General features: G+C 37.0%; 1 protein-coding gene across 2 annotated transcripts in view; it reads right to left on the bottom strand.

Annotated features, from left to right (window-relative positions):
• SMC5 (structural maintenance of chromosomes 5) overlaps positions 1 to 13,374 on the bottom strand; it is a 104,595-nt gene that overhangs the window by 77,534 nt on the left and 13,687 nt on the right. For both annotated transcript variants that reach the window (XM_065907930.1, XM_065907929.1), the window contains exon 3: positions 9,368 to 9,420. In XM_065907930.1, coding sequence (XP_065764002.1) covers positions 9,368 to 9,420 — 53 coding nt within the window. The remainder of the gene's footprint in view (positions 1 to 9,367; positions 9,421 to 13,374) is intronic.

Here is a 13,374-nt window from a genome sequence, read left to right as displayed (position 1 = left end):
GACTGAATTTTTATGGAGCCTAAATTTCCTATCTTTTGTTTTCTTTTCCAGGCAAGGTTTTATAGGGCTCATGCTGCAGCATGAGGGAGTGAAAACGTGAGTCTGGTGCCCATGCACTCCAAGAGGAGCTGTTTGGGTCCTTAAAACAGGGGCAGCTTATGTGGGTTGGGCAGGAGGTATAGCTTAATCTGCCCGCCACCCTGCCCACCACCTCGGTGGTGCTGTGTGCAAGAACCACACACAGTGCCCCGCTTTTGCTACTGGTACTTGTCGGTTTATGGCTTTTTCTGTATCTTATTGTTTATAATTGTACCAACTTCCATGTGTGCAGTTATTTTCAGTCCCTTATAGTTTCCCTGCATTCTGTTGCTTCAGGGGATATTTCTCCATGTTCAAGTATTCTGAGAAACGGTCCCAGGTCCCAGCCGATCTTGGTGAAGACCTGCTATCCTCAGGCTACCTTATCACAGGTTGGGCAGAGGCCAAGCAGTTCCGGGCATCAAAAGAGCCTTCTCTTCCTTAGAGTTTCTTCTATCTTCCTTTATCTGGTTATTGGCTATCCTGTTTTACTGAGAAAGGTCTTTCCCTTCCCTGAGATTTAAAAAATATTCGACACCATTTTTCTATTCTTTTTTAAGCATACATATTTTTTCACTCAAGTCTTTAACAAATCAAGATTTTACTTATGTACAAGGTTACCTGATAAAGCTCTAAATATATCTGTTTTAAACAACTAACAGCCAATTATCTCAACTCAGTTCAAGTAATTTACATGCTAAGCTGTGTCCAACAGACTCTTTGCGAACCCATGGACTGCAGCCTGCCAGGCTCCTCTGTCCATGGAATTTTCCAGGCAAGAATACTGGGGTGGTTTGCCTTTTCCTTCTTCAGGAGATCTTCCTAACCGAGGAATTGAACCCGCATCTCTTACATCTCCTGCCCTGGCAGGTGGATTCTTTACTACTCTGCTACGTGGGAAAGGATCCAGGAATCAAGGTAAATTAGAAGTGGTCAAACAGGAGATGGCAACAGTCAACATCGACATTTTAGGAATCAGTGAGCTAAAGTGGACTGGAATGGGTGAGTTTAACTCAGATGATATTATATCTACTACTGTGGATAAGAATCCCTTAGAAGACATGGAGTAGCCATCACAGTCAACAAAAGTCTGAAATGCAGTACTTGGATGTGATCTCAAAAACGAGAGAATGATCTCTGCTCATTTCCAAGGCAAACCATTCATAATTACAGTAATCCAAGTCCATGCCCCAACTGGTAATGCTGAAGAAGCTGAAGTTGAATGGTTTTATGAAGACCTACAAGACCTTCTAGAACTAACACCCAAAAAAGATTACTTTTCATTTTAAGGGAATGGAATGCAAAAGTAGGAAGTTAAGACATACCTGGAGTAACAGGCAAATTCAACCTTGGAGTACAAAATGGAGCAAGGCAAAGGTAATAGTTCTGCAAAGAGAACACACTGGTCATAGCAAACGCCCTCTTCCAACAACACAAGAGACGACTCTACACATGGACATCACCAGATGGTCAATACTGAAATCAGACTGCTTGTATTCTTTGCAGCCAAAGATGGAGAAGCACTGTACACTCAGCAAAAACAAGACAGGGAGCCGACTGTGGCTCAGATCATGAAAATAAATATTGCCAAATTCAGACTTAAATTGAAGAAAGTAGGGAAAACCACTAACCACTCAGGTATGACCTAAATCAAATCCCTTACGACCTGGAAGTGACAAGTAAATTCAAGATTAGATCTGATAGACGGAGTGCCTGAAAAACTATGGATGGAGGTTCGTGACACTGTACAGGAGGCAGTGATCAAGACCATCACAAAGAAAAAGAAATGCAAAAAGGCAAAATGGTTGTCTGAAGAGGCCTTACAAATAGATGAGAAAAGAAGAGATGCTAAAGGCAAAGGAGAAAAGGACGGATAATTCCATTTGAATGCAGAGTTCCAAATAATAGCATGGAGAGATAAGAAAGCCTTTCTCAGTGATCAATGCAAAGAAATAGAGGAAAACAACAGAATGGGAGAGACTAGAGATCTCTTCAAGAAAACTGAAGATACCAAGGGAACATTTCATGCAAATATGGGCACAATAAAGGACAGAAACGGTATGGAACAGAAGCAGAAGATATTAAAAAGAGGTGGCAAGAAAACACAGAACTATACAAAAACAAGCTTCATGACCCAGATAAACACTGATGGTGTGATCACAAACCTAGAGCCACACATCCTGGAATGTGAAGTCAAGCGCGCCTTAGAAAGCATCACTATGAACAAAACTACTGGAGGTGATGGAATTCCACTTCAACTATTTCAGATCCTAAAAGATGATTCTGTTAAAAGTACTGCACTCAATATGCCAGCAAATTTGGAAAACTCATCAGTGGTCACAAGATTGGAAAAGGTGAATTTTTATTCCAATCCCAAAGGCAATGCCAAAGAATGTTCAAACTACCGCACAATTGCACTCATCTCACACACTAGTAAAGTAATGCTCAAAATTCTCCAAGCCAGGCTTCAGCAGTATATGAACAACGAAGTTGCAGACATTTAAAATGGATTTAGAAAAGGCAGAGGAACCAGAGATCAAATTACCAATATCCACTGGATCATCAAAAAAGCAAGAGAATTCCAGAAGAACATCTACTTCTGCTTTATTGATTACGCCAAAGTCTGACTGTGTAGATCACAACAAACTGTGGAAAATTCTTGACTAGATGGGAATACCAGACCACCTTACCTGCCTCCTGAGAAACCTATATGCAGGTGAAGAAGCAAGAGTTTAAATCAGACATGAAACAATGGACTTAGTTCAAAATTGGGAAAGGAGTACATCAAGGCTGTATATAGTCACATGCTTATTTAACTAACATGCAGAGTTTATCATGTGAAATGCCAGGCTGGATGAAGCACAAACTGGAATTAAGATTTCCGGTAGAAGTATCAACAACCTCAAATACGTGGATGACACTGATGGCAGAAAGCGAAGAACTAAATAGCCTCTTGATAAAAGTGAGAGAGGAGATAAAAAAGCTGTCTTAAAACACAACATTCAAAAAATTAACATCATGGCATCTGGTCCCACCACCTCATAGCAAATAGATGAGGAAACACTGCAAAGAGTGACATACTTTATTTTCTTGGGCTCCAAAATCACTGCAGATGGTGACTGCAGCCATGAAATTAAAAGATGTTTGCTCCTTGGAAGAAAAGCTACGACCAACCTAAACAGCACATTAAAAAGAAGAGACATTACTTTGACGACAAAGGTCCATCTAGTCAAAGCTCTGGTTTTTCCAGTCGTCATGTATGGATGTGAGAGTTGGACTATAAAGAAACCTGAGCACCAAAGAATTGATGCTTTTGAACTGTGGTGTTGGAGAAGACTCTTGAGAGTCCTGAATCAGTCCTGAATATTCATTGGAAGGACGATGCTGAAGCTGAAATTCCAATACTTTGGCCACCTGATGTGAAGAAGTGATTCACTGGACAAGATCCTGATGCTGGGAAGATTGAAGGCAGGAAGAGAAGGGGACGGCAGAGGATAAGATGGTTGGATGGCATCACCAATTCGACTGACATGAGTTGAGCAAGCTCTGGGAGTTGCTGATAGACAGGGAAGCATAACGTACTGCATTCCATGGGGTTGCAAAGAATCAGACATGACCCAGCAACTGAACTTAACTAAACCTGGGAGAGTGAAAGTCACTCAGTTGTGTCCGACTCTTTGTGACCCCCATGGACTATACAGTCTATGGAATTCTCCAGGCCAGGATACTGGAGTGGGGAGCCATTCCCTTCTCCAGGGGATCTTTCCAATCCAGGGGTCGAACCCAGGTCTCCCGCACTGCAGGAGAATTCTTTACCAGCTGAGCCACCAGGGAAGCCTGCAGTAATTTATACCCCATGCTTACACAGCCACCTTTACAAACCTTTACATAGCTACCTTACATACCACCTCTCAATAAATTAAACTCTTACATGCGTTTAGAACTGTTACTATTTTCTTCATTCTATTCCTCTGGTTTCTCTGTACTAATACCATACTATTAACAGCTTTATTAACTTGACACCTATATGTAAAAAAATGAAACCAGAACATTCACTAACACCACTCACAAAAATAAATTCAAAATGGATTAAAGACCTGAATGTAAGGCTGGATACTATAAAACTCTTAGAGGAAAGGAAAACATAGGCAGAATACCCTTTGACATAAACCACAGCATTATCTTTTTGAACTGATCTACAGTAATGAAAATAAAAGCAAAAATAAACAAACGGGACCTACTTAACTTGAGAAGTTTTGCAAAGCAAAGGAAACTATAAACAAGACAAAAAGACAATCCTCAGAATGGGAGAAACTATTTGCAAATGAAGCAGCTGACAAGGGATTAATTTCCAAAATATACAAACTCTCATGCAGCTCAATATCAAAAACAACCCAACCAAACAACAGGCAGAAGACTTAAAGACATTTCTCTAGAGAAGGCATACAGATGATCTCAACAAACACATTTGAGAAGATGCTCAACATCCCTAATTATTAGAGAAATGCAAATCAAAACTATAATGAGGTATCACTTCACACTAGTCAAAATGGCCATCATCAGAAAACTCTACAAACAGTAAATGCTAGAGAGGTGTGGAGAAAAGGAAACACTCCTATACTGTTGGGAATGCAAACTGGTATAGCCACTACAAAGAACAGTATGGAGATTCCCTAAGAAACTAAACACAGAATCACCATATGATTTACACTATTTAAGAGCCAAGAAATGGAAGCAACCTAAATGTCCACCATCAGAGAAATGGATAAAGAAAGTCTGGTACACATAAACAATGGATTACTACTCAGCCATAAAAAGAATGAAATAATGTCATCTTCAACAACATGAATGGACCTAGAAATGATCATACTAAGTGAAGTAACTCAGAGAAAACTAAATATCATATGGTAACACATATGTGTGGAATCTCTTAAAAAAAAAAAAAAAAAAAAGTGATACAAAAGAACTTATTTGCACAACAGAAACAGACTCAGATTTCCAAAGCAGATTTGTGGTCACCAGGTGAGGACATGTGGGGGAAAGGGATAAATTAGGAGTTTGGGATTAACATATACACACTATTAAATATAAAATAGATAATCAACGAAGATCTCCTATATTGCACAGGAAACTCTACTCAATATTCTGCAATAACCTATATAGGAAAAGAATCTGAAAATGAATAGATATATGTATAACTGAATCACTTAGCTGTACAGTGATGGAACTAACACTGTATATCAACTACACTCCTATGTAAAATAAAAATTAAATTTAAAAAAAAAAAGCTTTACTGTTCACTTTAACATCTGTTACACAAATGCTTTACTCATGATTGTGCTTTTTCAAAACCTCTTGGGTTTCTGGCACATTTATTCTTCCAGATGAACTTTATAATCAATTTATACACTGTTGAGGCTCTCACTGGAATTATATCAAATTTATGCATTAGTGTGGAAATAACTGGCATTCTGATGATGATTGCAATTTTGTATTTTTAGAACATAATAAGCTTCCTCATTTATTCAGGCCTTAGTTTTATATCCTTCAGTAAAACACCACCATTATATTTTAGGGAGTTGAACATAATCTCTTAACTGTTTCCTTACATGTGGGTCTCTTTCTCATCTCTACATAAATTTAAAAATTTTCCAACAATTTTTGAATAAAAAGATCATTTCTTTATATCCCATAAAATGACAGGGCTATTAGGTATTTTTTAAGAGCTATTTCAGCTATGAAAATTCAATAACTTTCCATAAACATTCCAAAAAATGATCTAAAAATCATCTAAAGAATGCACATATTGTGCACGTTTATTATGTATAAAAAACAAAGTATATACATGAAGGATATACTGCTTTCATCTTGGAGAGGAACTCTCATCCATCAGAAATCACTGCCAAGAGCAGTAGAAAGAATATCTAGGTTAAGGGAAACGAATACTATAATGAATTGTTGATTTCTGCCATAAGGGAGGGAATAGAAAATGGTGACATAAATGCCAAGTTTTTGCCATACAAGAAATTCACCAAACTATTAACAAAGGTTGTTTCTAGAACTGGATTGTCAAGAAAGCCTTCATTTTCTACTTTTTATAACCCTAGATTAAGGTTTTTTTTTTTCTAACAATCAAGTATTTTGCTTTCAAAATTCAGAAAAAAAAAATAATTTCCCTGCTGGTCCAGTGGTTAAAAATATGCCTTCCAATGCAGGGGATGCAGGTTTGATCCTGGTCAGGGGACTAAGAACCCACATACTGCAGAGCAACTAAGTCACTGCACAACTAGGGAGCCAGAGCTACAAATAGAGAGGCTGTGTATCCCAGTTACTGAGTCTGCATGCTCTAGAGCCTGCATGCCACAACTAGAAAGAAGCCTGCAGGCCTTAACAATGATCCTGTGGGTGCAACTGAGATGCAGCCAAATAAATATTTCTGAAAGATAAAGAAAAAAAGCTTAAGTTTGTAAAAATACTGCAACTTCTTAATGAATAATTAATATTTAATAGTGGTATAGTATTATTTCATTATCTCCCATAAATTTCTAATTTCTTATGAATTTTTCCAGAAAAAAGTTCTTATAATTCAAGCTTTAAAAGACGCATTAAAGAAAAAAGAAACTTACTTTTCTGGATGAAGTATTCCTTAAATATTATTTCTAATATTAATGTCATAATATAGTCTTATACCACTGATGCTGAAGAAGGTAAAGTTGAACAATTCTATTAAGACCTTTAAGACCTTCTAGAACCAACCAAAAAAAGATGTCCTTTTCATCGTAGGGTGCTGGAATGCAAGAGTAGGAAGTCAAGAGATACCTAGAGGAACAGGCAAGTTTGGCCTTGGAGTACAAAATGAAACAGGGCAAAGGCTAACAGAGTTTTCTCAAGAGAACACACTGGACATAGCAAACACCCTCTTACAACACAAGAGATGACCCTACACACATACATCACCAAATGGTCAATACCGAAATAAGACTGATCATATTCTTTGCAGTCAAAGATGGTGTAACTCTATACAGTCAGCAAAACCAAGACTCGGAGCTGTGGCTCAGATAATTAGCTCCTCATTGCAAAACTCAGGCTTAACTTGAACAAAGTAGGGAAAACCACTAGGCCATTCAGGTATGACCTAATTCAAATCCCTTATGATCATACAGTAGAGGTGATGAATAGATTCAAGAGATTAGATCTGGTAGCCAGAGTGTCTGAAGAACTATGGACAGAGGTCCATAACCTTGTACAGGAGGCAGTGACCAAAACCACCCCAAAGGAAAAGAAATGCAAGAAGGCAAAATGGTTGTGTAAGGAGGCTTTACACATAGCTGAGAAAAGAAAAGCAAAAAGCAAGGGCGAAAGGGAAAGACATACCCAACTGAAAGCAGAGTTCCAGAAAAGAGAAGAGATAAGAAGGCCTTCTTAAATGAACAGTGCAAAGTAGAGGAAAATGACAGAATGGGAAAGACATGGGGTTGCAAAGAGTTGGACACGACTGAGCAACTCCACTTCAGAGATCTTTTAAAAAAAACTAGAGGTATCAGGGGAACATTTCATGCAAGAATGAGCATGATAAAGGACAGAAACAGTAAGAACCTAACAAAAGCAGAAGAGATTAAAAAGAGGTGGAAAGAATACACAGAAGAACTATACAAAAAACGTCTTAATGATCCAGATAACCAAGATGGTGTGGTCACTCACCTAGAGCTTGACATCCTAGAGTGAAGTCAAGTGGGCCTTAGGAAGCTTTACTACAAACAAGGTTAGTGAAGTAATGGAATTCCAGCTGAGCTATTAAAATCCTAAAAGATGATGCTGTAGAAGTGTTGCACTCAGAATGTCAGCAAATTTGGGAAACTCAGCAGTGGTCAGAGGACTGGAAAAGGTCCATTTTCATTCCGATCCCAGAGAAGGGCAGTGTTAATCTACAAACTATTGTATAATTATGCACATTGTGCATGCTAGTAAGGTTATACTGAAAATCCTTCAAGCTTGGCTTCAACAGTATGTGAACTAAGAATTTTCAGATGTACAAGTGGGTTTAGAGAAGGCAGAGGAAACAGAGATTAAACCACCAGCATTCATTGGATCATAGAGAAACCAAAGCAATTCCACAAAAACATCTACTTCTGCTTCATTGACTATGGTAAAGCCTTTGACTGTGTGGATCACAACAAACTGGAAAATCTTAAAGAGATGGGAATACCAAACCACCTTACCTGCCTCCTGAGAAACCTGTATGCTGGTCAAGAAGCAACCTTTAGAACCAGTTAAAACATTTCATGGACTGGTTAAAACTTGTAAAATGAGTACCACAAGGTTGTATGCTGTCATTCCATTTATTTAACCTCTATACAGAGTACATCATGAAAAATGCTGGGCTGCATGAATCACAAGCTGGAATCAAGACTGCCAGAAGAAACATCAACAACCTCAGACATGCAGATGATACTACTCTAATAGCAGAAAGTGATGAGAAACTAGAGTCTCTTGATGAGGATTAAAGGGTGAAAAAGTTGGCTTAAAACTTAACATTCAAAAAACTTAAGATCATGGCATCCAGTCACATCCCTTCATGGCAAATAGAGAGGGGAAAAGTGGAAGCAGACTTTATTTTCTTGGGCTCCAAAATTACTGCAGACAGTGACTGCAGCCACAAAATTAAGACACTTGCTCCTTAGAAGGAAAACTATGACAAACCTAGACAGAGTATTAAGATATCATTTTGCTGACAAAGGCCCATATGGTCAAAGCTACGCTTTTTCCAGTAGTCATGTATGAATGTGAGAGTTGGAAAATAAAGAAGGCTGAGCACTGAAGAACCGATGCCACAGAATTGTGGTGCTAGAGATGACTCTTGACATTCTCTTGGACAGCAAGGAGATCAAACTAGTCAGTCTTAAAGGAAATTAACCCTGAATGTTCATTGGAAGGACTGATGCTGAAGCTCCCGTACTTTGGCATCTGATGTGAACAGTCAACTCACTGAAAAATACCCTGATGCTAGGAAAGACTGAAGGTAAAAGAAGGCGGTGTCAGAGGATGAGATGGTTGGATAGCATCATCAACGAACTAGATGTGAATCTGAGCAAACTCCAGGAGATAGTGAAGGTCAGGGAAGCCTGGAGTGCTGTAGTTCATGGGGTTGCAAACAGTCAGATAGGACTTAGTGACTGAACAACAAGAATAAACTGTGTATTATTACTCTTGACTAAAGTCATCAGGAATACATGAACATAAACTAAGAAATTATGCAGAAAAAACTGGTTTCAGTACTTTTAACACTTACAATTCAATTTCAACCATGCCTTTGGAACATCCTCTCTTCACAAAAAAGCCAACCTAAGATATAAAAAAAGACAAAGTGAGCTGTGTGGTGACATTCCCAGGTGAGATGTAGCCAAGTCATTATTATTTGTCAGATCAAGATTCTTTCCATAACTATTCTGTACATTCATTCCCTTCACCTTCTAACTGTACCCTTTCCAGATTTAGGCTCCTCTACTGTTTCCACTCACAGATGATAATATTCTAAGATATCAATATTATAATATTCTAATATTTACTGATCTTTCTATGTGTCTAACAGCCTCTTACAAAGTTCATGACAAAGCTATTTACAATAAGTAGTGCGGAGCAAAAATCTGAGTCCAAGTTATCGAGCTCCAGATCCTGAGTACTTCTATAGAGCTGCACTGATTAAATATTATTAATAATCACTCTAAATAATAGTACCCATCCTGCTATTAATTAGTAAACACCTATCACCAAGCACTTTTTAAAAAGGCCAATAAACACAGTAAATACAATTTAAGTGAGCACAATTTATATCATAAAATAGATATATTTAAGCTACTTCCTATATGTATGTGAGTGTAAAGTATAAAAAAGACCCTGGGCCTAAAAAAATCAGATTGGATCTTAAATCAGGCTATAATTAAGTAATACTCAAAAAAGGTGGGAAATACACCTTGCAAATAATTGTTTTTTTGATAGTGGTAATGACAATGATGATGACAATTATAACCACAACAGTTAACATTTATTAAGCATTACTATGTTTATGTTCTAAGCACCTGATATACAATTTTCTCATTTTTAATACTCATGAGCAAATTTGAGATATGTATTATATCCATTTTATAGATGCTGAAACTGAGAACCAGAAAGATGAAAAAGAAAGTCTGCTCCTGTAACAAGTACAATTGAATGATCAAGAGTACAGGCTTCCACATAAACCATGTCCAGTTCAAATAGCTCTGCCATATACAAGCTGTTACACCTTGACCAGGTTACTTAACATCTCTGTTTCAGTTTTTTCATAAATAAGGAAAACAATGGCATTTTTTAGGAGTGGGGCATCTGCTCATTAGGTTGCAATAATTAAAATACTTGGTACCAAATGGAAGAAATGAAAAAATTAGAAGGCAGTTCTTATTATAAAGTATTTGTACCAGTGGGACATGCTTGTACTAAATTTTTACATTGCATTTAAATAGAAATAGAATATTAAAATTTTTTTTTGCTAAGAACTTAGACATCCCCTGAACACATCTGTGAATACATAAAGGTCTGCAATCTGTCATCTAAGAAAACTGCACTTCACAGCCTCCTTTAAAAAGCCTACCACTCAAGGGTGAGGACAGATGTATCTTCATGACAAAAATAAAGAAGAAGGTTGGTGAAAATTGTTACAGTCCAATCCATTCTGACTATGGCAGCCCTTGGAATATAATCCAGCAGACCATTACAGAGAGACAATGATTTAATAAACAATTTCTGACAATTTAAAAAACTACATATAGGGAATTCCCTGGCAGTCCAGTGGTTACAACTGGCACTTTCACTGCCAAAGGCCTGCATTAGATTCCTGGTTGGGGAACTAAAATCCCACAAGCTGTGCAGTGCAGCCAAAAAACAAACACCACATGATATTAATAAAAATCTGAGTATGTCCTTGGAAATTATCGACTCCAACCCCTGTTCTCTGAAATAAAAACTGAATTCCAGACAACTGACTCAGATTACAAAACCTATCATTAACAAAGCAGTATCTTTTCTACCTCATAAAAGTCTCCCTTATAGCATTAAAAATTTTGTTTTGAATAGGTTATTTACAATCTTAAGGGGTATATAAATCCATCTTGTAACCTACATTAAATTTTTCTGTTGTTTAGTCGCTAAGTTGTGTCTGACTCTTTTGTAACGCCATGGACTGTAGCCTGCCCAGCTCCTTCTGTTCATGAGATTCTCCAGGCAAGCATACTGGATTGGGTTGTCATTTTCTTCTACAGAACATTTTTCCAACCCAGGGATTGAACCTGCATCTCCTGTGCTGGCAGGCAGATTCTTTATCATGGAGACACCACGTAAGCCGGCACATTAAATATTAAGCTTTGCTTAAAAACCTGTAGTATCACTTTGATTATATTGTAATATTTACAGTAGTTTTAGAAAAATAAAAGAATCATTTCAAGTTTTAAAAATATTTTACAGTTAAAAAAAAACATTTCACAGTGAAATAACTCAACTTTCAGACTTTCTTTTTAAAATGTTTTTATGTGAAATATATACCAACAGTATATACAAACTTCATGAACTGTTTAGAAATAATAAAACAACTATCTATCTACCAGTTTAAGAAACTGATCACTGATCTGACATTCCTTAATTCATGCTAACTGCATCCTTTTTCTCTCAACTAATGGGGAAGAAATAGGGGAAGGAATAGTTAGGCCTTTGGGATCGACATGTACACACTGCTATAGATTTTAAATAGATAACCAATAAGGTCCTACTGTATATGTATAGCACAGGGAACTCTACTCAATGCTATCTGGCAGCCTGGATGGGAGGGGAGTTTGGGGGAGAATGGATACATGTATATGCATGGCTGAGTACCTCTGCTGTCCAGCTGAAACTACCACAACGTTGTTAATCAGCTATACTCCAATATGAAATAAAAAGTTTAAAAAATGAAACAACAACAAATGTAATCTCTAAACTGATTTAATTATCTCTAAACTGATAATTCCTTTGTTTTTGTTTTTTACTGTATGAGACTCCAAATGTTTTTGACTGTTCCAGAAACAAAGTCACATTACATGTATTTTTCCAAGATGGTAATTTTCCTTAAAATTATGTTTTTTATATTTAACCAATGAGCCAAAGTTTGTTTTCATTGTCATATAATATTCAATTGTATTTGACTATTCCAGAATTTACTGCAAATAATACTTCTATAAGTATTTCCATGATTTCTCCTAGTATAAATGCACAAAAGCTGACTAGGATACCTAGAAAGCAGAATTTTTGAGGCGCTAGATATAAGCATTTACAGATTTACTAGGTAATACCATAGTACTTTCCAAGGGGGTTGTACAAATTCATATTCCCACCAAGAATTCATCAGAGTTTCCCCTGCTTTATATCCTTCTAAGCACATGGCACCAACAGAATTCTGGTGGGTCTGATAGATATACCTTACCAGGGCTAATGTGCGTTTCTCTTATAATTAATGAAGTTGAGCATCTTTTCATGTCTGTAGGAATGCACTGGTTGTCTGGGTTGCCTCTTGACTGTGAGACTTTTAAGCATATCTTTTGCTCACGTGTCTTATGAGTTGTCATTATTTTGCTTATTATATAGGTTGTATATCAATCTTGTTATATGTGCTATATGTACATGTTCCCAATTTGTGACTAGTCTTTTCTCTACAAGGTGTCTTTTAGATGAACAGAAGTTCCTTAATTTTATTATAGCTGAAATTATCAACTTTTCCTTTTAGGTCTATGCTTTAAGACATTTTCATAACCTGAAGTCACAAAAATATTCTCTTCCAGTACTGATCTCTTCTAAAAACTTCCTGGTCAATCACATTTAGATATTTAATCCACCTGGAACTAATTTTTGTTAAAATATGAGGATAAGACTCAATCTCATCTTTTTGTATACCAATAACCAGTTGTCTCAGTACCATTTATCCATCTATTCCTCATTCACCTACAATGTCAGCTCTGTCATAAATCAAGTTTTTACTAAGCTTTGTATCTTGGCTCTTTATTCTGTCACATCACACTAGTCTATCCTACATCAATACCACAATGTCTTAATTTACCATAATTTTGTATCATCTTGATATCCAGTAGATAAGGTTTTCCACTTTATCCTATTGTTTTAGAAGGAGCTTAGCTATTTTTCGCCCTGTTTTTTCTAAATTTTAACCAGCTTGTAATTTTTAGACGGTAGCAGGATTCTGATTGGAATGACACTTATCATGACATGTACCAAATGTTA

This window comes from Muntiacus reevesi, chromosome 17 (assembly GCF_963930625.1).
Source record: "Muntiacus reevesi chromosome 17, mMunRee1.1, whole genome shotgun sequence".
NCBI classification, from domain to species: Eukaryota; Metazoa; Chordata; class Mammalia; order Artiodactyla; family Cervidae; genus Muntiacus; species Muntiacus reevesi.
The sequence above is the reverse complement of the archived record's forward strand: the minus strand, read 5'-3'. Positions and strand labels throughout refer to the sequence as shown.